A 26,821-nucleotide genomic window follows, 5' to 3' on the forward strand; every position below is an offset into this window, starting at 1 on the left:
CATGAATGAGATGTGGTATCAACATAAAGCTCACCTGCTGCAGAGCTGGGGTTAACCACCAAGAGCAGATGAGGGAGGAGTCCTCCAAGGCAGATGTTTTCAGAAGAAGCTCCTCAGTCACATTCCTGCCTGCCGTATCCTCCTCTGGGTCTTCTGTCAACTGCAAAGGCAAAAGTGGGTGTTTGTAATTAGATGGAGTGTGAGTGTCTGTGTATGAAAGAGGGGAGATGAAGGAGCAGCAGCCCTCTCCGCTGCATGTCAGTGCATGAGTATGTGGAGGGGGTTTGTTTTTCTCTGGCGGTGTCTGGTCAGAGCAGCATCGCAGGGGTGGTGAGAGAGAGAGAGAGAGAGAGAGGGGGGGGGGGTAGAGAGAAAGAGGGAGAGCAGAATTATCCGACACAGCTCTGCCTGCAATGATCAGTTTCCATACTCCCGCTCACTCACGTCACATCCCTCCATCCCTCCCCTCAATCGCTCAGGTCCTCTACTTCCCCTCCCTCCCCTGATAAAAAATACCCCTGAGGTCCTTCGCTCTCCTGCTTTCTCTCTCCCGTCTTTCTCATCTCTCTCGCTACTACTCCCCCACCTCCCTCCTTCTTCCAAGCCATCACTACTCCGGTCACTGTGGCACGCATCAGCCGGCCACATTAGCATTCAACACGACAGGCAGTAAGTGCAGCAACCTGTGGGATACCCTGAGAGGGCTGAGAGAAGGCGGGAAAAAGAGAAAGATGAAGACAGAGGGAGGAGGTGTAGGAGGTGAAGGTTGAAGCACAGCGAGAGAAGGAACGATGAGAAATGGGGACGAATAGCGATAGAAAGAGGATGAAGATGATGCAGAGGGACAGGAGGTGGAAGGCTTACCTTTTTTTGTGACCAATTTTGTTATTTCGTTTTCCTATCTTGTTTTCTGGGGACGCAAAGACATGAAGGAGATTTGAAAGCATTCATACAGAAAAGCACACTCAATAATAAAATACCTATATATACCTATATACTGTACACTCTCATCTAACAATGAATCAACATGTGCAGAAATCTCTGTTCTAGATCTTAACAATATAGGATTCTTGGCTGTGTTCAAAATCACTCCCTATTTACTATCAGGTTGTACTCATACACTGTTCGTAACTATACCTACAAAAACTATACTATATACTATATTTGTATATAACCTACTAGATCAATTCGTATGTAATCCACGTAATCGTGAGCCAGGACAGGATTCTACACTGGCTTGACAGTAGAAAGGCGAGGATTAAAAAAAGGAAATAATATTCTTATTCCTTCCAAAGTGTCAAATCTCAAAGGATAAAATAACCTTTGCTTTTGTATAATTACATGTATAAATGAAGGTACAGCTGCTGGAGGCAAAATGTTTTCATCCATCATTAATATTCCAAACAGTGCTATTGACATTTTAGGCATTTAGCTGACACGCTTATCCACAGAGATGAATGGTGAGTGCACATGTCGAAATGAGCTCAGATTCTTAGGTGGCCTCACTGGAAGCAATCAATAGTAATGAAGTCAGGGGTAAGAGACACAGCATCAACACATGAGATGTAAGAGATTTTACCAGTCAGCGCAGAATGATCATACAGGCCAAGAAAATGCAAAGCAAAGAAATAAGAACAAAGGAGAAAATGAGCATTTTAGGAAATTGGACTAAAGTCAGTGTTTATGAAAAAAGGTGCACACCCATCCAATCGTTTCAATGGGTCCGAATGAAATGATTGTTTACATTCATTATGAACATTTTTGGGGGAGTGGCTTTAGAGCGAGACTTGAAGGGACGGGCTGTCAGTGTTGCCAACTTGGCAACTTTCTCGCTTATTTTAGTGATTTTTGGACCTAGTGCTGCTAGTTACTTTCATTGGAAAAGACTTGGCAACACTGGACTGGGTTTTTTCGGTTGGATAATTTTTTAAATCTAGCATACTCTTGCTGGTCTCTCCAATGTTACCTACCCACACTTTAAATATTGATACTGCCTTGAAGCATTAGACATGACATGTTTACTGTATTAACCGAAACCACGATCTCTCTCGAACCTTAACCAAGGTGCTTTTGTTGCCTAAACATAACCACACACGAGACTATGCAAAAAACGGTCTCCAGTGTCAAAGTCCTGCGCATTGTATTATAGAATAGCCACCAAGGGATCAACAAATGGTAACTGCAGAGTGGCACAACGCAAAACAACCTTCGGTCAGTCATCTTTTTCAGTAAAAGGAATAAATTTTTAGAAATAAAAATACAATCTGATCTGAAAACACTTAATGAAAAGGTGAAACATTGGCTGAAACTAAACCAAACCTGTGATCACTGATTATTGATTGGGAACATACATATATAAATTGATTGTGTTGTATGATGTTGTATTATGTGATTTTATGTACGATGTGGTATTATGTAATTTATTGTTTTCTTAAAAGCCTAACCAGGGACAAGGTCTGCAAATTAGCTTCTGCTAGAAGTCCTACATTGCATCGGTTGCACTTTAATTAAGTGTAACAAGGCCATCATGTACTGTCCCTGTCAAATAAATTAATAAAATAAAAAATAAATGAGCCTGCACTAGTGGAGCTGCCGTACAATATAAATGTCTAGCTTTTAAAGAGAATATGTTCACAGCAAAACCCTGGTGCAGGAGACATAAAGGTTACTCAATAACCGTTTCTGCCATGCTGCTCTGCCATTCAGACAAGGCTGTAAGGATAAAAAAAAGGCCTTAGCAATAAGCAATGCTGTTTCCTGGAACAAACCTAATCTCTTCAATTCATTTACCAGCCCACCTTTAGATAACCTTTACATTGCTCACACCTTTTATGTAGCCTTCCGCCTACAGGAACCACCATTTAATCTGACCCACAAGCCTCAGCATGGATTGAGGTTCATGAAAGATCGCTGAACAATGACCCAGATATGGACGGTGTGTGTGGGCGGCGGCTGACCAGTGTGCAAATAACGTTTGTGTTTTAGTGCTGCCTCCAGGCCGTCTGTGTAGGTCATGTGGGTGTTTACATTTGTGTCAGAGAGGCAGAGGCGATTGAAGTATTGACATGTCCTTCACATGTGACTGTCGCTGTGGGTAACTAGCTTGACTTTGATCTACTGCAGAATATTTGGATTATATTTAAATCCAGTTAAAATTTCTAAATCTATTGTTGGTAAAATAGAATTGATTCATTCATTATGTTACATGAACATGAACGTGTTAGCAAACAGTTGCTTCTTAACACAAGTCGTGTGTCTGGCCACCTGATGAATGTAAGTCAAATACTCACTCACCACCTCGCTCTGGTTTATTCCAGAGGGAAATATATGATTCTTCAGCTGCTAAATTGTCCTGCTATTGTTGCAGTTTGAAATACAAACGAAGAGAACAAGAAAGTTGTTTTTGAGCGGCATCTAGAGCACGGCACCCCCTGGCTATACAGAGAAATCCAAGCTGAAATAGCAGCCTGTAGTTCAACTACGTCACTGTCACGTCAAATGATGGTCATGGATGCAGGCAGAACAACAGATCAACACTGATTGGACATCCACATAAAAGGCGCTGAATTTGACCTTTAAATATAATTTATATTGAGTGTGAAAGTTAATTCTTGACCTTGGAGACAGTACTTTGACAAAACAATCTGAACCACTTATCCATGACAACTTAGCAAACTCCATCTACTGAGGAAGACTATGAAATGCGGTTGAAAGCACCAGAAAAAGTGGGCATTATTATTAGTAGTAGTAGTAGAGTTTTTGTTTTTGTGACACGTTCTGTTCTTGTCTATATTGATTTATATTATATATCAGATTTTAAAGTGTAGAAGTCCGTTTTTTTTTTAGATTTTATGAAAAAATGTTGATGAATTCTTTATCTCAATGACTTCAAATCAAAAACAGATACAGTAGAGTAGATCTAGCTCCTATTATAACAAAATAATAATAAAACGTAGAGAAACTAATTACATAAATATGTAAAACTAAAATAAAGACATCTAAATAAAAGATTGGTCAGTATATTTTCGAAATGTCATAAATACAACAAATACTAAATACAATCTGAATACTGTCTCACAGTATGTTTTGTTCTTGCTAAACCACTGTTGCACATTTACTCATTTTCCCATGTATTAAAGTTCTACATTTAGGCAGTAAGACATGACCGTCAGACACGTGTCATGTGAGATTAATTAATGTTACTGGGTATGAACTGAAAGACAGCCCTCTGTATTTCTGAGGGTTTTGTTGTGGACACGTTTCTAATTAAGCCAATGTATTACATCCCGTTCTTGACATATTATTATTATGACTACACTCCATATTACAACAATAAAACAACCTCTCTGTTGTTGTGTTCTCTTGTTTTTACTGGCAGAGGACACAAAAGATTTACGTCAGATGTGCCGGTCACTGCTGAGTGCATCAGACCTGCATCATCATGAGATCTCTTGAGGTCATTATGTGGGTTATGCGCACTGTAGGCAGGTTAGAGTAGCCTCCCTGGCAACTGACTGCATCACACTCTGCATCAATGAAAATTCAAATCAAATTTAAACCTTTTGTCTCCATAAAAAGAATGTCACTGGTTCAGTTAAACAAATTCAGTTATAGATTTGTTTTCTGGTTAACCAGCATTACACTGATGCTCAGTGAAAAGGCTAAATAAGAGAGGAGCTAGTGAGTTATAGTATATAATATGCATAGTGATAGTTATGGAGCCTTGTGTCCTGACTGTGTCAAATGTGGTGAAAGAAAACAAAATGTGTCAGAGCCACAGAAACCCAGCGATGGAACTGGATTCAAAGACGATGATGAAAGTCAAAAGCACCTATGTGACTTTGCAAGCAAAATTACTGCAAATTGGTTCAACCATCTGAAATGTCACAGAAATTCAAGATGCCCAACCACTCAAACATCTAGTGGGGCATTAAAAAAAAGACGACAAAGGCTAGGACCCGTTAGCTCAGTTAGCCAAAGATATGGCTACACTGCAAAACAAGGGGATTAATGCTTTACTACACAAATGGTACTCGATGTCTTCCCGTAACTGTTCTTCATGTTGTGCTGCCTTTTCTAAAGTAATATACCAACATTAAGTATCGTGCAGGAGCCGAGCAGCAGAAATGCAAAAAAAAAAGAAATAGCATCATTTTGAGGCCACAGCAGATTTGTGGTCAAGCTGAACTATGGACTCGAACATTAATCTGACAGTACAGTTACTTTATCATGAACAGTCTGAGTCTGCAGACCTGTGTTTTCCCAGAGGATCACACAGGCCTGAAGCAGGCTCTTAATAACTGCTGGAGGTTGATTTACCAACAATGGATTCAATACTCTAAAAGTAGTCTCCATTCACAAGTGGATACCAGTAGCTATTGGTAATTGTGTTTGTACTGTATGCATGGAGACAATATGGATTACAATAAATATTTTACATTAAGTTTTGTAGGAGAAAATTGTGATCACCGAGCAGAAAAAAAAACGTGGCACCCTACTGAAGTCCTACTTTGCAACAGCCCGCAGGTATCAGGGCAAAAATGTCTGATGATTATGGTGATTGAATGAATTCATAATAAATAAGTCATTGGAGCTTTATTTGTTGGATCACAAGCTTTTCTAAAAGTGGAGTGATACTTGTGGCTCCCTACCTTTTTCTTCAGATTTCCCACTGGTTAAATGTTACTGTTTAGTTGGTTAATTGCTACTCCTGCTAACTAATAGGTTGAATCAGTATCAAGATCATTATATTATTTCCATAAATATGTGAGAGATTATTACTTCAGAATATGATGAGGCAATTTTGTTGTGGACAGTGAGGTACAACATTGTAAAGTGTTTACTCCCTAAGCATTAGCCAGGGCTGATACTAATGCACTGATGATTACAGCACTTCTCATTCAGTACATATTGCACCCTGAACCCTCTGCTATGAGCAGATGGGTTGTAAAAATAAATATACTGCTATGTAAATCAACATTACAACTTCTAAGATCCCATCAAATCACCCTATTACTCAGAAGAGGGCTGGCGACTCTGTCACCACCATGACCCCCCTGACTGTGACAGCAGCCCAAAGCACATATATCAATTCTACCCCACTTCTGGCGCTCTGTGCTATAAATAGAGTGTGAAGTCTAGTGCAGAACACCATGTATCATAATGGGACCATTATGTAAGGTCCTGTCCTGTGCATCAACACAGGCTGACCCTGGGCCTTCCTTCCCGTGGGGCTGAGGTCTCATTGATGCTGGCAAGATAACTGACAGCTGGGTCTCCCTCCCTCAGTATACATCCCCAGGCTGAGGCAAAAGAGCATTAACAGTGAAGAAAGACTGACATTAATGTAAAAACACTTGATATTAGCCTGTAGGGCTCTTCCATTTTCAAGAAATGTCTCAGTATGCTAGGGAAGTACTAATCATTACAAAGGGGTTTCATTCCAGACTGCTACATGTCCAAGACAAATGTTAAATTGATTTTACTCAGTTTTTTGAAAGGACTGTTTACACAACTCAAACTCTACATCCATATACACAATTTGTTTTTGAAAATATGTTTTAGAGGAAATACATGTCCTGGGTGGCTACGATTAGGCTGCTTGAGTCTTTGTAAGGTTAGGAAGTCAAAACGTCACAATGCTTCAAGTCAGCATACTTTTTAAATATCTAAAGTCTAACGGACATTAAATTATTTTTTTGTCTGCTACTGCATAGAGGAAATATCTGCCCTGTAAATCGCATGTCCTGTATTTTCCTTTGAGAAAACACAGGACATGCGCCGAAATGGAGAAATTAATATTTTATATTTTTTGGTTTCATGATGCCGCCCCCTATTTTCAACAAACATTCAAAGGAGAAATGTGCACTGCTAACGTCAGTTTGCAGGCTAGTTAGCCAATTAGATGGTCAGCTGCAGCATACATGCCCAAAAATATCACTTTGGTCCATTTAGATACCGGTATGGCTAGAACGCAAGTTTATTTACTTTTTCTCTTATTCCCCTGCTGGGGCTCAGCCTGCCAGCCGCTGTCAATCAAACACAGACACTGTAACGTCCCTGCAGCTGGCTGAGATGAAAAGGGGAATCTCTGATATCACCCCAAAGACCTTATCTTCCTTTTAATGATAAAAAAACTAATTACTGCATTTTAAAACATGTTGACATTAGTTTTGCCTTTCATAAAACCTCAAAGGCTAACTGCTGCCAATCTTTATCGAAAGTGTGTTTAGCTCGCTGCAAAGTTGTTCACCTTCATGCATAGTAAGAGGAGAAGAGCTTGATTATATCATTTGAAATGTTATTTGTAAGCGAGAGGCTGACGTGTTCAGATTCAAATTCATAGTATACATTTCATTCATTGGCTCAGATGTGGTACATTAAAGATGTGTTCATTTGAAACCACTTAAATTGTACTGAAAATATTTTACTTAAATCTACTGTGTGTAGAATTTGAAAATTCGCAACTTTGGTGCCCCATGGACCCCCATTTATATATAAATATTCTACACATAGTGGCTTTAATAATAAAGTTAATACAACATGCTTGACCCATTTTTCAGATGACTGATATCTCAGTAAATTTGTGTCCATCATCCACACCTGGTTCAGACAGCTGAGCCTACAGGGCGATGCAGTCCACTCGGTGAAAGAACATATAGATATTCTGTAAAATGATAGACCTTATTGCATGCATGTCTGTCTAGTGTGTGTTTGCATGTGCCCACGTTTGTGCATTCATGCATGTGTGTAGTGGGACTCCCCTCTGTCCCCCAGTAGACAGTTGGTGCAGAGCATTGAACTATATTATCATAGCATGAGTCACTGGAACATTCTGTGGCTCTGAGGGACCAAATCACATTTGTTCGCTCTCCCCATCTGCCATGTAATGAGGAAAAGAGGAGGGAAAGTAGCAGCCACACAGACCGATAAGTTGAAATGTGTATAAAAAGATAAAACACAGATTTTATTGTGATAAAATAAAGATGAAATTAAGTTTAACTGATAATCTGCTAAATTTATTTTTATTGTTTCCACCTTTGCTGCTCCCATTGCTGTACTGCACCTCCCAGAGATCGCCTGTCAATCAAAGTTTGGGTGCAACTGATGTGCTTTTCTTTGGCATTTATGTTTATGCAGTTTATGTTCCTGTTGCTGGTGTTCTTTTCTTTATCCTGTCAGCTCTGGTGGCCATATTTGCTCATATTTAAAGCACCCTCTGGAGTCTCACCAAAATGCTGTGTGTATAATTAAATCCTACAAACCTGGTGAACGTATTTGCTGCCTCATAAAACATTTGAAAAACATATTTTTCCTTGTCTTCATCTCTACTTCTGACTATTAACAATAAATCTAAAAATCACTCTGACATTTTTTACCACAAAAAGGGACGACTCAATGTGATTTCAGTTGGACTTTTAAGTCACCGAGTGGCTCATGAAATTTGTTGAGGAAAGAATGATGGAAATACAAACTCACCAAACGGTAGGCAATCTTGTCAGTCTAAGTGACCTGTAAGTAGGGGAAAAAAAATTATTATACAGGTGCACAGTGAAAAATAAGAAAACACTTTCATTCATTATTCATTCTTTCATTACAGTCAATACAAACCATGTAAAATCACGAGATGGCCCAGAATGTCTTCTTTGCTCACAAACTGCAGATGTAATATAACCTCCAACCAACAGTGACAGCACAGTTGGTTGAGGTTATATTACAGCTGTACTACTAAAGGAAACTATTAAGTCCTGTATTGAGCTTCAGGACAGAATTTACCTGTTCATCAACATTACAGATCACATTCAAGACAAAATTCAGTATTTGGGGATAAAAAGCATTATTTGTTGTTTTTTAGCCAAGAGTAATAAGTAGTCATGTAGTTATAGCCAAGAGACGATTAGCTTAGCTTAGCATAAACAGGTTAAACTAAGCTTCAGAGGAGCTGGTAGGTGGATTTTATTTTTACCTTTGGACAGAGCAGGCTAGCTGTTTCCCCCCATTTCTAGTCTTTATGCTAAGCTAAGCTAACATACATGAGAGTGTAGGGCTGTGAATTGGCAAGAATCTGGCGATACGATTCGTATCATGATACAGGGGTTACGATTCAATATATTGCAATATATTACTGTAAGCAAGGTGATATATTTATCTAATTTTAGGAAAAACTGTTATAGTATAAAAAACACACCACCATATGTATAAAATCTGAATCAAAACAGTGGGATCTGAATCTTGCATTTATCACAGTCCCTATAACATCCAACGTCATAGCACTACTTTGAGAGAACACATGCTGAGAGGGCACATCTCTTTGCAAAATAAATAAAGTATTGACTGAGTTAATCTTTGCATGTAAACTATTAATTAAAAAGTAGCATAACAAAACAAAATATTGCGATAATATTGTCTTACACCCCTTTAAAAGTGATACCAATCTTCTCAGCTAACTCTCTTTTCTTTCTTTTATGCATTCTTTTGCATATTCATAGATTCTGGGTTTTTCAATGAGAAAACCATATCAGACACATATTTACAGACCCTTATTCCAAAAATGTGTTTTTATAGGAATTAAAACATGTTCGGAAGGGAATTTTAAATGTTATTTTCCTATCTATCAGCATTAAACTAATTGTTTCACCATGGATCAATATTTAATTGTTTGCAAAAGGACCTAAATTTAATGTGGACATGTCAAAATAAATATATAAACCGTAAACCATGAAACGTGGATCCAAAAGTGTGCCCCTCAATCATCATTCTCACTCACTTATTCACATGAATTGCAGTTTTCAAAACCCTTTTATCTCAAAATGTTGTAGATGCACTGATATCAGGTGTACTAAAGAGGGGAAACACAATCATGCATTTACTCCATGTGTACTGTAGCAGTCAAAAGCACATCAAAGGTGATGATGGTGGAGTTGTCTGGTGCATTCAGGCGTTCACAGGTTTTCCTGACCACTGCTGATGTGATTTGCACTCGACCCAGTGAGCAGAACACATTCTTACGCTAACGCAAGTGCTGTGATGATATCGAACTGGCATGCGAATATCTTCATTCACATCTCGTGGGTAGCCGCAGAGGAGCTGCATTCCTCTGTCTTTCTCTGATAGTAGTGTGAAGGAAAAGAGGACTTTGAATATTTATGTTTTTGTTTCATTTAAGTTTCCATCTTCTTCTTGATGGTGAGCAGTTCCATTTCTTAATTTTTGAGTTGCACTTACACATGTTCCTTCATTACCATGAACACACACACTGTAGTTTATTTTGACTCAATCCCACATACACCGTCCTGCTGCTGTATCCCTAGAGCATCAAATGTTTATTAATCCACAGCTGAAAATAGTGGCCAGTAAATGCACGATTTCCTCCTGCAAGTAACGTTTGCTAAAAGCTACAGTGCCCAGCTGTGTCCTCAGGTGTCCTAATGGTATCTGCAAGATTTCACAGATCGGATGAAAACAAGCAGTAAGAGTCGAGCTCAAGCCTTGCCGTCTATGACAAGCTGTAAATGTATCGCAAACTCTGATCAAATGGTCAAACTAGGAAGCGCTGATCAAATATGTAACAATATTCTGTTACTGTAATGCCTATTGTTTTCAGAATCATCTTGTAGTGTACTGTTTAGCTGTAAAATGAGAAAGTTTGTGACCCGGCCACCATTTTGAGATCCGTTGAGGAAATACCAAGCACCGCCCACCAGCCGGAGCAAACTTACTTACAGTAACAGAATATCAATTCATATTTGATCAGTGCTCCTTTGTTTTACCGTTTGATCGTAATTTGCGAGTGATTGACAGCTGCCTCCCGTTGAATGAACAGCCAATAGGAACGCTCTCTCTGAAATGACCTGTGATTGGCCAAAGTCTCCCGTCACGGGCTCGATTTTTTTGAGGAGGTGCAGAAGTCTAGTTATCTGTCAGAACACTTGAATTACAATATGCTGAAAGGTTATGATGGATTTTTTGCCCAATGATGCCAAAAACATTCTGCCTACTGAAGCTTTAAGTGGATATGTTTTGATGAAATGTTTTTTTTAATTCATTGATTCTATTTTCAGATGATTCAGAGGCTGTTAAAAAGCTTTGATTACGCTTCCGAGGATGAAATAACTGCTGGTTTGTTTTTGGCCCCTTTTACATTACACCGAGATCTAATTCCCATTGACTGCGTCATTGATCGTCTCTCTTGAGCGACATTTCCTCGTTCCATTAAGCGAGACCCCGGGCAGAATTCCCTCAACGCCTATTAGTAGGATAACATGTAAAGGTGAAGGCCATATCCTTCCACAGTGGGATCAATATGTCAGCTTCTCGACCTGCTGGTGGATCGCTTCAATAACCAAACAGATCATTAAAAAGCAGAGAATATGAGCACAGCAGCACAGAGAAGTGCTCTCAATCTTTTCCAGAGAATATTTCGTTACGGTTAATATTGTTGTGTTTAACTAAATGGACTGCAGATAATGACATTAAAATAAAATCAAGGAGTTAATACAGTAAATCAACTGATTATCCAGTGTGAGAAATGGGCTCCACAGAAGGACGACTGTGGATTTTGTGCCCCATCACTTACACTAGAAGTGCATTAGGATTTAATGGCCAGTATGAACAGGAGGAATAAAGTAAACAACCATGTGAGTGTTGTTTTAAGACTTGAACGAATGTGAACCTCTCCTTTAAAAAGGCTAAAGACCCACAATAATATTTGTTTTTATCAATTTCTTTTTTCAAATGAGTAAAATACAATAGCAGTGTGTTGAAAAATAATTAGTTCTAGAAGTGATTGTGGGCGAAACGAGGCAAAAACATGTTTTTGAGGTGTTTATTATTGTTAATATGTTCTGAAAAGATTATGAGCAATGACCTTTGCCTCCCAAATGTTGGATTTTTGCCATTGCTTTTTATGGTCTGTGTACACAGGGCGCCCATGCAAAAAAGATTAAACTGCTCTCATTGGACCACCCTGTTTGAATAAAGGTTCAAATGAATAAATATGACTTTAAAGATCCCCTCCAGACATGTTTTACCACATGCAAAAATACTCTGTAATTTGTGTCTGATATTGTTTTTCCACTGAGAAGTTAAATTACCCCGTTAAAAATTCATAAAATCACATCTATACAAATATTACTTATTTCAAAAGTTGAACTACTGGACACAATATGTCTCCTACTTCACTGAGAATGGACACTGTAGGTTTCACATCTCCACATCTCACTTGCAAATTGAACCACAATTGACATATTAAAAAGTAGTTGATGTCACAAATCCTGCTCATATGTGTAAACGTGTGCTCCCTCTTCAACAGATGCATGTGAAAACAACCTGTCAAACTGCATCCAAAATGAAGTAACAATAAGCAAAATACATTTTGCAATGTAGCTCAACATGAGTAACAGGTCTCTAAAGTACAGTATGTGGGAATGTTTGGCATATGATGAGTGTAAACATACTTTTGTGCCTCTATATCCACATTCCCTGGTCAGGTTGACAACTTCAGGGTGGCTGAATATAAACTATCTGCTTCCAAACAGCCCCTGAGCAAGGCACTGCATGCCATATCTGTATATGAACACAATAACAACAACTACGTACATAAAAGTGACCTGCAATTGAGTTTTATCAGTTTAGAGTGGTTCTTAATCATGATTTCTAAATGTACTTGCTATTAAAAGGCCTAATGTTCCACCCTGAATCACACTTAGGGAGACAACTGCTCATTCCTATTTATGAAACCATGAGGAGCAACAGACAGATGAGCTGTAAGCCTCCTTTTAGAGTGACCAGCAATTCAGTTTTATGTCATCAATTCAGAGTGGTGGTTTAATCATGTTTTTCTAAATTAACTTGCTATTCAAAAGCCTAATTTCCCCCCAAACAATAAGTTATGTTAAAAAGGGTAAATCACACTAAGCACATGCTGTGTATGAAGCTGAAACCATGAGGAGCATCAGACAGAGGAGCTGGAAGCCTCCTGTTGCTGTCACCAGGCAAACACTAAATCAGCCTCTTGACTGTTCCTTAGCATGCTAATGGCTAATGGCATTAGCAAAGTGCTGCTATCTAAATGCAAAACAAACAAACATGAAATGTCATTTTAGTCATAATACTCACATCTTGATCCTGTTTAATGATAGTCTCTGTTGGTGAAGCAGGCTGGGCCGGTGAAACGCTTAACTAGCAGTTAGCTGGCAGTTAGTTAGCAGTTAGTTAGCAGTTAGTTAGCTGGCAGTTAGTTGGCAGTTAGTTGGCGGTTAGTTGTCGGTTAGCTGGCAGTTAGCTGGCAGTTAGCAGTCTAACCTCTTCTATTTTCTGTGGTAAAACGTGGGAGTTTCTCTAAAAAAAAACACAACGTGGGTTGCAAAAAATAATTTTAAATCAAAACCAGAAAAAAAGAAATGTGTAAAATAAAAATCATAGACTAGTCACCATGACGTCACCCAGCGGTTGGTGGTGGACTGGCCGTTTGTTTTCGGTCACGGTCTCGTTCGTGGGGTATGACGCATGCGCAGTGTAACTGAAGCTGCGGTCGAGCGTTGCGATTGGCTCAATTTCGGCGAGTGCAGGCCAGATTCTACTGCGCATGTGCAGTACCCCGAAATATTACGCATGACCTAACCTTCTTTATATAAGCCTTGGTTTTGAAGCCTCACCAGTTTGGCATTTTTGTACCCTGTAAGCCCCAAGACAAAAGAAGTCAATTAAAAAAAAAAAGTCTAATATTTATCCATCCAATGAATTGCTAAGACTGAGATTTAAGGTTGATCACAATAACTGCAACTTTTGTGAGACTGAGATTGAAACTACTGATCATCTGTTTTTTCCACTGTATATATTCTGCGACATTCTGGGAAGATTTGCAGGACTGGCTGTTGAAAGACATTAAGAGTGACTTGATATTGAACAATCTGATACTGCTGGCAAATTTTTTCATCCATGCATCCAAATGGAGGAAAATGAAACCCCTATTTTCTGTTTTCAAAAGGGACCTTGTGGACAATCATCTCAGTGCTTTAAGACTAATGAAAGAACAACATGCAAAGTGTCTCATCAGAGCTTATGAAGAACTGAACATATATGATGATGACCCCTAGAGCTACTATGGAAGAGTGCAGTCTAATTATTATTTATTTATTTATTTATGCATTTCTTTTTTGTTCCTTGAATTATTTTCTACCCCCTCTTTTATTTTTATTATATTATTTTTTTTATAATTTAAGTTATCTTTCCTATCCCATTGTGCCTTGTATGTTAGAAGTATTGAGTTTAGATTACAATGCCTTCATGTTTTTAAATGAATTTTCTTCAATAAAAAAATAAATAAAAAGTTTGGCATTTTTGGCAGTTGCCATCTTGGCCTTTTGCAAGTAGAAGACGTGACACGAGAGGGTGGAGTTAAGTACATTCTATACTGCTATACAGCTCATTCTATAGACTGTTCTGCACAGATGTTACCTGCATCTGTCAGGTGAACATATTTGATAAGATTGCCTGGTATTTCAGTGGAGCCACCATGATTTGTGCTGCACATATGTACAGTATATAGAGTGATGCCATCTGTAGACCTGTTAATATGACACATCATGAATATTAATTTTTCTTTTCACAAAGTCCCGTCATCTACATAATCTGCATTCTGTGATGTTTTCATGATGATTGCTACATAATTTCACACTGGTATTAATATCTTTACATTTGCATGTGAACATATACACACTGCTTTAGAGTGGATGTTATGTAATTTAGCAACAAATAGTTTTTCATATTTCCACAAACTCACCTCATATTATATTTACTGTATATCACCACACAATTGTTTTATTATGTGTTTTCATATCATTTTGTACAACAGATGTCTTTTTCAGCCACATATTTAAGACTGACTATGTCTAAGTGACTGTCAGGCCATGTCAGGTGTGCTTAATAAAGATATGTTTTTCAATAATATTCATATAAAATGTCAGATTTTACACATTTTTAGGGAGTTAGACATGTGATCTTCTGTATCTCACACTCAATACTCATACTTTTATACACACATTTATTGCAGTTGTTTTCTGTTTGCTTTTACTCAACCTCAGTACTTTCATATACGTCTTAAGTTCTCTCAGATACATTGATGTATGAGTTTTATTGAACACATGTGCCACAAAGATGGATTTACAAGACTGTTGGCAGTTGATAACAGCACCATCTGCTGTGGACTGTTTGTCACTCCCACACAAGATCTGGAGGTTGGGAGGAGGAATTCATACAAACAATCTGTCGCTTCGACACACTACTCAAACCTCCAGGGTGTCATTGTGTCTGGCCTATATATGGATTTTTAGGAAAATGGAAGAGAGCAAAATTACAAATATTTTATTGCAGTGGGAGAAATGGAAAAAAAAAAATACTCTCCAGTGTTGTGCGAGTCAAAAATAAATTAAAAGGCGTCAGTATGTGCAGCATTTCTTTTATTAGAGGTTATAAAAACATTTACACGGTAGTTTAGGTGAAATGCAAAAATGTTAATTCATTAGTACTTTAAAGCACTGTAGCACCTCTGTTATAACAGTGTAGACAAAAGAGCAGCAGACGTTTATGAAGAGAGAAATGGACCATTTGATAAAAATCACCCGTGGAGAACCTTGTCATTTCTTAAGGCTGATTTACATAATAAAGCTTCAGTCATAACCAGACTTCAACCAGTTATACATTAAAAGTGAATCAAGCTGTAGCTGAAACAACAGTTTTGTCGCACCTCTTCAATAAAAAACAGCAGTTGTGCACAGTGTTTTAAATTATTTAAATATGTTGCCATGGAATCAAGTCAACAATTATGACTTCAGAAGATAAAATCCCCCGTCCTCTAGTCCGTGTGTTGACTCAGTCGCCCTTCCTCTTGATGCTGAGCAGCTGGGAGAGGCTCTGCAAAGCCCAGAACAGCAGAGAGAGGGAGACAAAGGCCTGGACAACAGCGACAGAGAGAGAAGGGGGTTAGGATCACATTCGTCATTACATTTCCTTCAAAATGATTAACGTGACACCTCATAGAGACTCCGAATGTGAAGATATACTGATTTAGCTGAGGGGACGGTGTAGTCAAGTGTTATTTTTAAGCATTAAAAACAGACAACTGAGTTAGCTCACTCTCTGAGCAAGGCTGCAAATCTGCTAAGAAGATGTTGGTTTGTGAAAGTGTTAACGAGCTGACAGCTTGAGCTTGAAGGTAATAAAATGCTGCGGTGAGACTATAGTTTCATTAAAATGCACAGCCAATTAATCTGATTGCTTAGTCTATAAAATATCAGAAAAAAGTAATAAATGAATAAATAAATAAATAAATAAAAGCCCATTATAATTTCTCAGAGCACAAGTTGACATATTAAAATTGCTTGTTTACAGCCCAAAATATTTTAAGTTTATGATCATATAAAACCAGCAAATATACATATTTGAGAAGCTTGAACTAGTGAAATTCTGGCATTGTTGCTTAAGAAAATGATTAATGAAAATATTCATCAAAATTGTTGATTACTTCTGACTAATCAACTATTTATTTGAGCTCTAGTCATTTGTAAGTGTTACCCCACTTCCAACAGAGATTAATGCCTTATTAGTCTTTGAAACCTGAATTCGACTTCTTTCCTTGCATGTTTTTTAAACCATTTAATCATTAATTATATCGATTTATTTTCTACAAAATAATTATTTGATTAAAGTCCTGATTTATAACAGAGTTTCTCTTCCATTAAATAAGGCTCACTCTGCTTGTAGGAGCTCGCTGACATTTCTTAACATACATTAAAATTAAATATTTTCTTCACTCAGATTAGAAATTATTCGATTAGATATACACTTCAATTTGAAAACCTCTCTACATTTTGCAGATCTGACCTCCTTCATGTATATATTGTGTGACATGATGACATGAATATTTTGTCCCTATTAATTGGATACCCTTCAGTTTCAGCTGCTTTTAATGTTGGTCGGCTAGAATACATTTATTCTAATTTGTACGCTGCAAAATGTTACACTGAGCAAAAGCAATATGGATTATCATAACCAGAAAAGAAAACATGACACAAAAAGTGTGACAGGTATCGTTTACGACCGGTTAACGCAAAGGCAAACACTGAAAGTGAATCCCTAATTGAAAGAAAACAGTGAGTGCCTTCAGTCTCAGGATGATGTAGATAGTGGGCTCGGAGGTTAAGGACCAGGTCTTCTCCCCCTGGTGCTTTCACAACGGGGTCAAAAGGGTCACCGTCATGGGGGACGTCTCTATTTCGAGAGGGAGGGGGGGGGTTGGGGGGTTCTGCCAGAACCCGCCCTCGCCTCCATCCCTTGCTGTGTTCTGGCCCATAAACTGCATCCTACATCGCAGCTCAAGCCAAAGCCAGACCGCTGTCCATCACAGGCAAAACAGCCTGATGGGAAAAAAAGCAAAGTTTCCTTCTGGACACGGCAGCTGTTTTCCTCTGAGAGAGACTCGAAGAGAAAGAGAGAGAGAGAGAGAGTATAACACAGACCTCTCTCCACTTGTCTACCTGAAAACTGCCTCTCCGAGAGACAATAAAAGCTCAACAATAGACGAAACAACTGAAACGAAGCGACTTATCGAGGGTGTTTTCTAGTGGCCCTGATCGTTAAAGTACATTTCCTTTTCACTGTTGCCAGACATTGAATAGTATCCAAAAACCTTTTATATATATCTGCAGTTTTAAGAGGAGACACTAAAGGCAAAATCACCATTTTTCATGCACCGGTCAGTTTTGAGATTTAGGGCTTTTGCTTCCATAACATGTCTTCTTTCAGACTAGGGGACAGAAAACATCTAAAATACACATTTAGGTGTTTATTTTACTACTTTGTCTATTTGTGTCTGTAGATTGCTACTTTATACTTCACTACATTTCAGAGGCAAATTTTTACTACACTACACTTATGTGACAGCTGCTCTTACTTTTCAGATTAAGATTGTACATAAAACATGATCAATTTGTAAAATATGATGTATTTACTGTATAGATTAAACTACTGTACCAACAAAGCAGTTAAAATGAGCTTTACAGCTACAGTATTAAAATGCTGCTTACACATTAAAGCATCAGTGGTGATAATCCAGTATTTTAACACTAGCATCTTCCATCTACTTAATACTTTAAATATACTTACTACTTACTTACAATGCTACTGATAACACTTCTGTACTTTAAATCAAGTAGACATTTTAATGCATACTTGTAATTGAGTACTTTTTTAGTGTGGTATAGCTACTTCTACTTAAATAAAGAATCAGATTTTTCTTTTTGCACCAAAGAAACAATCCAAATACCAAAAAACTCCTGTGTACTTAATACTTTCAAAGACATGATGAACTGCAAGACTTTTTCAATGGAATAAATTTATATTACAGTGTTCTGTTTTTACTTAAAGTAAAAGTAAAGGATCTGAATACACCGTAGAAAATGCACATATGGATGGATATGTAAGGTAATAAGACAATGAAGGCATATTTTCTTTAACAAATCTGCACTGGCCAAAGACACAAAATATAATAAAGAGCAACTTTTTCAATATCCATCATTAATGTGAATTTCATCATCTCATCGTTCAGCATTTCATAACATCCATTTTACAACTCCACGTGTTAATACCTGACAATTTGTGGAGAAAGTGAGGCAACATTTATTTATTTTGTATATTTATATTTTAGGTTTACTAGGGTTTGTGGGTTTTGTAGTTTCTCACCAGGAAATCAGGACTAAAAGTCAAAGTAAAAATCACACTGACCGTCGGCCTCTACTGGAACTCACTGGATAAAGCTGTTTCACAACCCGCTGCTCCTTGTAAATCCACTTAATACAATTTAAACATGACGGCTAAAAGTCTAAATTCATCGAAGGAAAAACAGATGGAAGATTACAAATACACGAAGTTGCATTGTGTCCATCTCGGAGACGGATTGGGATCGAGAGCCTTGGCAGAACCTCGCAAATCACATTTCTCTCCAACAGACCGAAACATGACAGAAGTTTCTATCAAAGCCGCATGTTGAGGCGAAGGAAGGGCACCTATTTTTCTCTGCTCCCATCTCTACTCATTCAGCCACACTACGCTACATTTTAATGGACTCTGTAGGAAATCCATGTGGGACAGATTACATCGTGGAAGGAAGCGGGTTTGATCGTCTACAAATAAGCACTACGGCCAGACAGCAGCGGCTCTCAAAGTAGAGATCTCAGCAAATCCACTCACACTCACTTTGTTTTGGGCAGAAGGTACTTTGTTAAGGGGAGTAATACAAAAAAACCACAGACATGTGGCTTTTGTAGATTTTCTCTGCCTCTTTGTTGAGCTTTATTTACTCAGGGGAGACAGCTCTTTCTCAGTCTTTCACTGTCCAACACTTCTTCTAACCAACTTTGACATGGTAGCATGTGAGATTAATATTTAGCTCAAAGTTCACCAAGGACATTAGGATTGATGATGACACTAATCGCCAGACAAGAACATCAATACTGGACAATTCTGCAGAAGAATATGTCTAGTACCAACGTTCTTAATAGTCTCCCTTTCTACAATATCTGTGCATGGAAAACTAGATTACGTTAAGCAACTACACCACTTGGTCAAGGTTAGAGAGTGATTGTGATTACGGGTAATAAGAAGGCAAATGTTAATTGCAGGTTTGTGAAGCGACACAAACTTTGGTCTCCTAAATGAAAGTGCTACACAGCCGTCCACACCCAGACCTCCACTTTCTGCTACGCTCCATAAAAACAGCTCTTCATGTTGGCATTGGATGTATTTCATGAGGTTCAGAATCGTCCAATATGGACGTCATCCTTAGGGACACTGGGCTGTCCTCTTCCGCCACACTTAGGCCATACTTTTATTTGTTATTCCACTGATGGTAAGGATCCACGTAGGGCTGGATGTATCGAATTAATTCCTTTTAGTGTAAGCGTGACATTTCTACATCGTGAAAATCGCGCCAGCCAAAATGTAATAAAACAGATTAAAGCTGGCTGTATTAGGTGACTGGAGTCACAGCGGTCCCGTAAACTGTGACGTGAATAGATGCTCTGTATTGCACACAGTTTACAGGACTGTTGTGACTCCAGGTGGCGAGCTGGTTCTGGCTATCTTGCATCTACGAGAGGGACAGACTCTCGCTTTGTAGTTGTTGATGCATCTCTTTTAGAAGACATGACATCTGTGTCTGTTCCTGATGTATATTCAGGTAGCTAATGTCAGTAGTAGCCGTTATATGTGCTCCTCTCAGCTACCAGACTCCAGTGACAGAAACAGTAATTCTACCTCTCTGATCATCAAAACACACTTCAAACTTGTCAGAAAGAAAATAAAACTTATCAAGAGTTAGTCTTTCCACTGTTCCAATAATCACCAACTCTGGTCCGAGAGTTTGAAAGAGAGACTGAATAAGTAGCAGATAAAAAATAAGTTACCACTGTAACATTTTCACTGTTTACTAACCCCGTTTCTGGTGCCGGCCTTGCGCGTCCCTGACGCCAAACGTGACACGCCAGAAAGAAAACATAGAGACACTCGTCTACTGCATCGTCTACTGGCGATGGGTAAGGAGTCTATCGCCTAAAGGGGCATAGTGCTGTAATATTCAAATGTCCCGAATCCCAAATTGAATATGGTTAAAATGCCTGTATTCAGAATACGAGTTTAGGTAGCTATATAGCTGCTTCATCTAAAAATATATCCTTTTTATCCCTGTTTAATGCAGAGTTTTAGTGTCCCAAGATGGTGTCAACACTGTTCTAAATCTTTTGCCTGACAAGAGCACAATTCTGCCAAAACCCTTCAGTACTTAAAACATGGTCAAATATAAAAACATTAAAGAACGGCCATCTGCAGCTCCACCATATAAATATCTGTATTGACCTTCAGAACAACACTGGTCCTTTAGTGTGCTGTTGACGGATATAAAGCATCAACCAGATGCACCCCAGAGTGCGTTCTGGTGCCCCTGGCGACTTCTATCTTCCAGACTTCAGCGGGTTAACATGGCAGAGCTTCGCTGTTCTGAAGCTGCAGCTGCACTCGTGATTGAAATGAAAACAAGGCAGAATGGCTGCTGTCAGACGTGTGATATATGACCTGTAATGGGATGTTTCCAGAGCTCTCTCTCCATATGGCTGCCTACAGTCCACCAGACCTGGACTGAACTGTGTCGGAAAATAACTTTTTGTTTTAACCTGGCTGCAGAGCCGGAGTGGGAGGAGTTCACTGCATCGGGACTAAATAAACCATATTTAACATATTTGTTATGCTGTTTGATCCAAAGCTACAACGTGGAGATACAGACAGAGACAGACATTACACTGCTCCCTTATCTTCACACCAGCACTGTGAGTCTTGATACACACACAACAATGAAGATCTGAGTAGCACAGTCTGTAGTTTCACTGTTTTTTATATTCTTTACTTTCTTTAAAGGGGACATTATCATGAAAAACTCACTTTTCAAGTACTTGTTCTCATACATTTGGGTATCTGGAGTACCTACCAACCTACAAATAGTGAAATAAGACAACCCCGTCAGTTTTTTGTGGGCTGTCTAGATCAGAAAAAATGTGATTCAATAAGCCAGCCATTCACATTTGGCTTCCCTTCCTATGTCACATGCAGCCTCATTAGAATATATCGCCCACAGCTTGAGAACTATTTTTGGAAAGGTGCGCCATATTTTTCTCGCAAGCCAACTGGACTTTTTTTCGAAAGGGGGTCTTAAAGAGACAGGTGCTGAAACGGAGCGTTTTTCTGACAGAGGGTGAATATAGGGCTATACAGACAGACGGGATGAGGAAAATAATGTGTTTTTTGAACATTAAAGCATGTAACATGGTGTAGTAGAAACCCAAAAGACAAGTATGAACCTGAAAATGAGCATGATGCATGATATGTCCCCTTTAAGAGAATCTGGCTACTTAGCAGTTGTAACCTTCTGTTTGCAGAAACCTATTCTGAGCTCCTCACTATGTGACAACATTATACTGTAAAAGGTAAAGGAAACAAACTGTCGGCTGTCCCGAATACCATTGTTTGGGCTTCAAAGCTTCAGTGAGAAATATTCAAAGGTATTCAAAGCTTCGAGGAGCAGCGCAGGAGGCAGGCTGACATGTTCCTCTGTCTGACTGTCTCCATCTCCCCCCGTTTCAGCAGCACTACTGTACACACACACACACACACACACACACATACACACACCTCTACACACAACAAACAGCAATATCTGTCTGAGAATAACTACTAATAACTTGTGTTGAATATGAATAATGAATAATGTTGTGGGATTATTCCTTATTTCATGGACTATTTTGGAATTTATACTCTATTATTACATACTTATAAATAAAATATATATATAAAAAAAAAGAAGCATTCGAATAGTGATTTGAAGGTTGAATACAATGGCAATGTTCGAAGTTTCGAAGCAATCGGGTCAGCCCTAACGGGAACATAGTCATAAAGGGGTTGTATACTGGTATCAAGGTAAAAAAAAAACATTTGAGGTGAGAAATAGGAATTACAGTAACAGAATATTGATTCATATTTGATCAGCGCTGCCTAGTTTGACTGTTTGATCGGAGTTTGCGAGTGAATGACAGCTGCCTCCAGTGAATGAACAGCCAATAGGAACGCTCTCTCTCTGAATGATCAGCCAAAACTGATTTCCTCCCTTTAAAATAAATACATGTTTCATGGGAAATCTTTAAACAAAAAAAAAAAAGTGATTTAATTGTTGCTATTTAAAAAGATTAAATAGATAAAAAAGGACAGGTAAAAAGGATGCAAGATCATGCACACATATAACCACATGTACACTTACAATACATACATAGACTCCAGGTATAGTCCATACAGCCACAGATACTACACACTGTAAATATACTTTAAATCTTCTCACAGATGCACATGAAACACACAGGTGCACCAGCACACACATCACATAGAAACATTAAACATACAAAAGTCCAAGTACACCTGCACGTATGCACAGGAACACGTGTATCTTAACACACACACACACTCACACGCACACACAAAGAGGACTTCCTGTCTGTTCATTATGAGCAGATATTCCGTCTCTGTGCTCGGGTTGTTTGAGCAGACTCAGGAAGGATATGCTGAGCAGGTTAATGTCCCACCAGAGAGTCAGTGTAGCGCCTGCTCTGTAGCACCGCCATGAGAAATATCGCCGTCACACTCCCACGCACGCACACACACACACATATATGCAGGCACACACACACACAGAGACAGTGCAGCCAGACAAAACACATGTGAAACGGCGATTGCTGCACAGTGAAAGTGTAGCAAAACACAAAGTGGTTCTGATGATACACCAATTTAGAATGATACAGTTGTTTAGAGGTTTTCCTTTTCACATCTGGTGTTTGTTCACTTTTACCATATGTCTGCTGGAAGGTCACATGTAAGGTCAACGACGACTCATCCAGACCATTATACCTCATTGAAAACACAAGACTAACCCTTTACTTCACTTCAGACCCCCCGCAGCTTGGCACCACTTCAGCCTCAATAAGAGAACCTCATCATTAACCACACGTTCCCTCGGTGGCCACACTGGTGGACCCGATGGTGAAGAGCACATTAGTCGGCAGAAGCCAGAGTAGGTTTCACACGTCCATGAAGGGGGGGGGGGATGAAAGATAAACACACAAGCAGCAAAGTGAGTGTGTGAATAAGTTCAATGGGATTCCTCAGAGAAGAAGTACCGATGAATGAGTCTCCGAAGGCTCGTAAGAGGTGTGTCTTTACCCCGACTCCTTCTATCCACCCACTCGTATTCATAAACATTACAACAGCCTCTGTTTTGCACACCTACTGTGGAGTTTGGAGCCAACTGTTCTGTCAAAGAGGCAGTAATCAACGAGTAATGCAACACAGGTGGTACGGCTGTAATCAGCTCACCAATGAGAAAAAAAAAGTCCCGTCTTTGCCAGCTTGTTCCAAGATGTTAGCACAACAACAACAAACATGCTAAACGAAGATCTACTGCCCAATTTACATTTATTTGACTACGACAATTAAATGCAAAATGTGAAATAGGAGCAGATAAACTCATTAAAGAACAACATTTAGCTCCAGAGATAATAATTCAACCGGCAAGGCTGGTTGAAAAGTGGAAGGCTGAAAAAGCAGCGAACACATTCTGTACAGAGATACAAAAAAGAGCAACTTGCTGCTTTAAAAAGAAAAGGTCTGTTCTGAGAGGCAGGTCAGGACCTCTGAGAGGAAGACCTGGAGAGGGAGAATAAGGTCTTGAGCAGTCAGGTAGAATATAAGGTTCACAGACAGGATATGACCAACAAGAGCAAAGTAGAGAGGCAGCATGAGGGCGTTACCTTAGTAGCCCGTATTATTGATCGAAACCAAAATGATTTCTGTGCCCAGGAGCAGTTGAAAGCCTCCGAGAGGGAGAAGAAATACATCATATATAAGAGAGGTTCCTACGACAGATCACTGAGCTTTCAGATAACTGTGCACTTAAACTCAAAGCCTTAGGGCGCTTTCACATAGTCCCGTTTGGCTGGTCCGAATCAGAGGGAGATTGATACTTTTGGTTTGTTTTCTATTTTGTCTGCTTCCATTTGCACAAATCAAAGGGGACCAAATAAAAGTGAGTAGCCACTTCTATGCAGGGAATAGCAGACTTTGATATATCGTCGTCAAAGTGTGTTCCCTTCTCCTCCAGTTTATCTCAAATTACTTCATAAACTTCACCATTTGTGTGGACTTTATTTATCATTTTCTGTATGTTCTCTTCGGACCAGATAACTACATTCACATGATGGCTGCCCGTGTATCTTGCATCCGTTTGGAGCATTGGTTGTGCACTTCCTCAGAAATTAACGCTACGTGTCCACAAGATGCGATACACACATTAAAGCTAGGAGCAGTGCAGGGTGATGTGACATGCGGTGTTTGATTTAGGGGCCTTACATATAATGGGACCATAACTTACTAAATTAACATCATGCTGTATTGAAGAAGACTTGAAACTAGCGATTGAGACCATAAACTCATGTTTACAATGTTTACTGAGGTAATAAATCAAGTGAGAAGTAGGCTCATTTTCTCATAGACTTCTATACAATCAGACTTCTTTTTGCAACCAGAGGAGTCGCCCCCTGCTGGCTATTAGACAGAATGCAAGTCCCGGAGGTTGCCCACCGGAGCTAACCCACGCACCATCTCCTTTGTGGCTGTGCTCCTGTCTGTAACAGTTACTCTGTACATAACTGTCAGAAGTGCAGAAGTTGCCATTGTTCTCCAACACTCTAGTGAGAGCTGTGGACAAATCAACAGTAAGTACACTGAAAGGTCGCTGTGAAAAGAAGAGAGCAGGAACAGCTGCAGTTTCTTTGTTCAAACTTGTGCAGGGGCTGCATGTCGCCATTGTACTCCCCTCCTCGTTCTAGTCTTTAAAAAATATTTTTTTCATCTGATTGCCGGTGTGTTTTTGTAAGTAGAAGAAGAAGTGATTGGGTTGGGAGCACCACAGACCAACAGGGCCAGCCAAAATTACGTAATTGCAGAGTTTTGCGGGTGCTTGTTCAAGTTTGCAGAGCCCGCCGCAAGAACCATACAGTGGGCCTTAAAATGTGGTTTGAGGATATGTTTGAAATGGCAGAGAAGCCAAACAAAACGGGAGCTCGACATCAAGCTCCAAAAAGAAACGGAAAAGTATCCTGGAGCAGTTGAAGGTCTCTGAGAGGCCAGAAGTGCACCAATCAATACACTGGATCAGTATCAGATACTGACCTTATTAAGGGTTGGGTGAGCGATCCAGTGTAAACTGGTCTAACCATTGGGAGCAATTGGGGTTCAGTGTCTTGCAAAGACACCGCGACATGTGGAGAAGAGATGGGCTATCAGGTTTGGGGCTCGGATAGCAATACTTCTCATCGGCCCTGAGATTAGGTCAGGAGATCAAAAGTCCTCCCAAGAAATATGTGACCCTGGACCTTCTCATTAGGCCTTGTAGAAAATATGAATCGTTGAAGGTCTGTGTGTAATAGTGGCCATTCCCAGTTTTGCAACCTTAGATCTGTAGTCAGGCCAAACCTCCTACTGCTCACGACTCCTGGCAGCCGGAGACATTTTCCAGCTCACTTCAGGCGAGATACTGTAGCCCAAACTATTGTGAAAAAGGACCATGAGGAATTTCATTTTACTACAATATCGGACGTGTGATTGTTAGCCAGTAAGCCAATGAGCGTGGCAGAGAGCGAGATTCATAAACTGAGAGTAGAGTGATGAAAGCAATAAAGATTGCTAAATTAATACGCTAAGCCTTCAATTCAGGAATACTCTGACAGATTTTACAGTAAAAATCTTTGACTTCTTTATATTCTAACTTTATGAAAGTCTTTTATCATTTGTTATGTTTTGGATTTTGGAAATTGGCGTTAGAGTTCTGTGAAAATGAGCTTAATGTGCATTTTAGTAGAGGGAGAAATAATACCGTAAGTAAAAAAGGCCATCGTCAGGTTCAATCAGGTTCACATGTTGGCTCTGAAGCTGCATCATAAACTGGATGACTGTTGTGTTTCACCCATGAATTAAAGCACAAATAGGAAGACAAATTCAAAAGAAAGTCAACGTTGGCCGCAGAAACTCAGCCCACAAAAGCCAAACTAAACACTGCTAGAGAACCCCCAAAGGGCCAATTGCTGTTAGATTTCCATAGCTTTACCTGGCAAGTGGTTTGACAACATAAACCAAGCGGTTACTCTTTGACGGGCACGATCCCCTGCACATTGAGTGA

At 39.3% G+C, this 26,821-nt stretch overlaps 2 protein-coding genes across 8 annotated transcripts in view; both read right to left on the reverse strand.

The window, feature by feature from the left end:
• Positions 1-13,484, reverse strand: part of dgkb (diacylglycerol kinase, beta) — a 99,385-nt gene extending 85,901 nt beyond the window's left edge. The window contains exons 1-5 of one of the 6 annotated variants that reach the window (XM_074652911.1): positions 13,117-13,484; positions 8,479-8,511; positions 865-910; positions 684-704; positions 35-160 (exon numbers count right to left, since the gene is read on the reverse strand). The gene's annotated coding sequence lies outside the window, so the exon portion shown is untranslated. Of the gene's footprint in view, positions 1-34; positions 305-586; positions 606-683; positions 705-864; positions 911-8,478; positions 8,512-12,455; positions 12,521-13,116 lie in introns of those variants that run through there. The other 5 variants (XM_074652909.1, XM_074652910.1, XM_074652913.1 and 2 more) reach the window with 5 other exon arrangements.
• A 1,956-nt stretch (positions 13,485-15,440) lies between these two features.
• Positions 15,441-26,821, reverse strand: part of agmo (alkylglycerol monooxygenase) — a 57,871-nt gene continuing 46,490 nt past the window's right edge. For both annotated transcript variants that reach the window (XM_074652923.1, XM_074652924.1), the window contains one exon: positions 15,441-15,951. In XM_074652923.1, the coding sequence (XP_074509024.1) occupies positions 15,871-15,951 (81 nt within the window). In that variant the 3' untranslated portion in view covers positions 15,441-15,870. The remainder of the gene's footprint in view (positions 15,952-26,821) is intronic.

This window comes from Sebastes fasciatus, chromosome 12 (genome assembly GCF_043250625.1).
Source record: "Sebastes fasciatus isolate fSebFas1 chromosome 12, fSebFas1.pri, whole genome shotgun sequence".
Classification (NCBI taxonomy): domain Eukaryota; kingdom Metazoa; phylum Chordata; class Actinopteri; order Perciformes; family Sebastidae; genus Sebastes; species Sebastes fasciatus.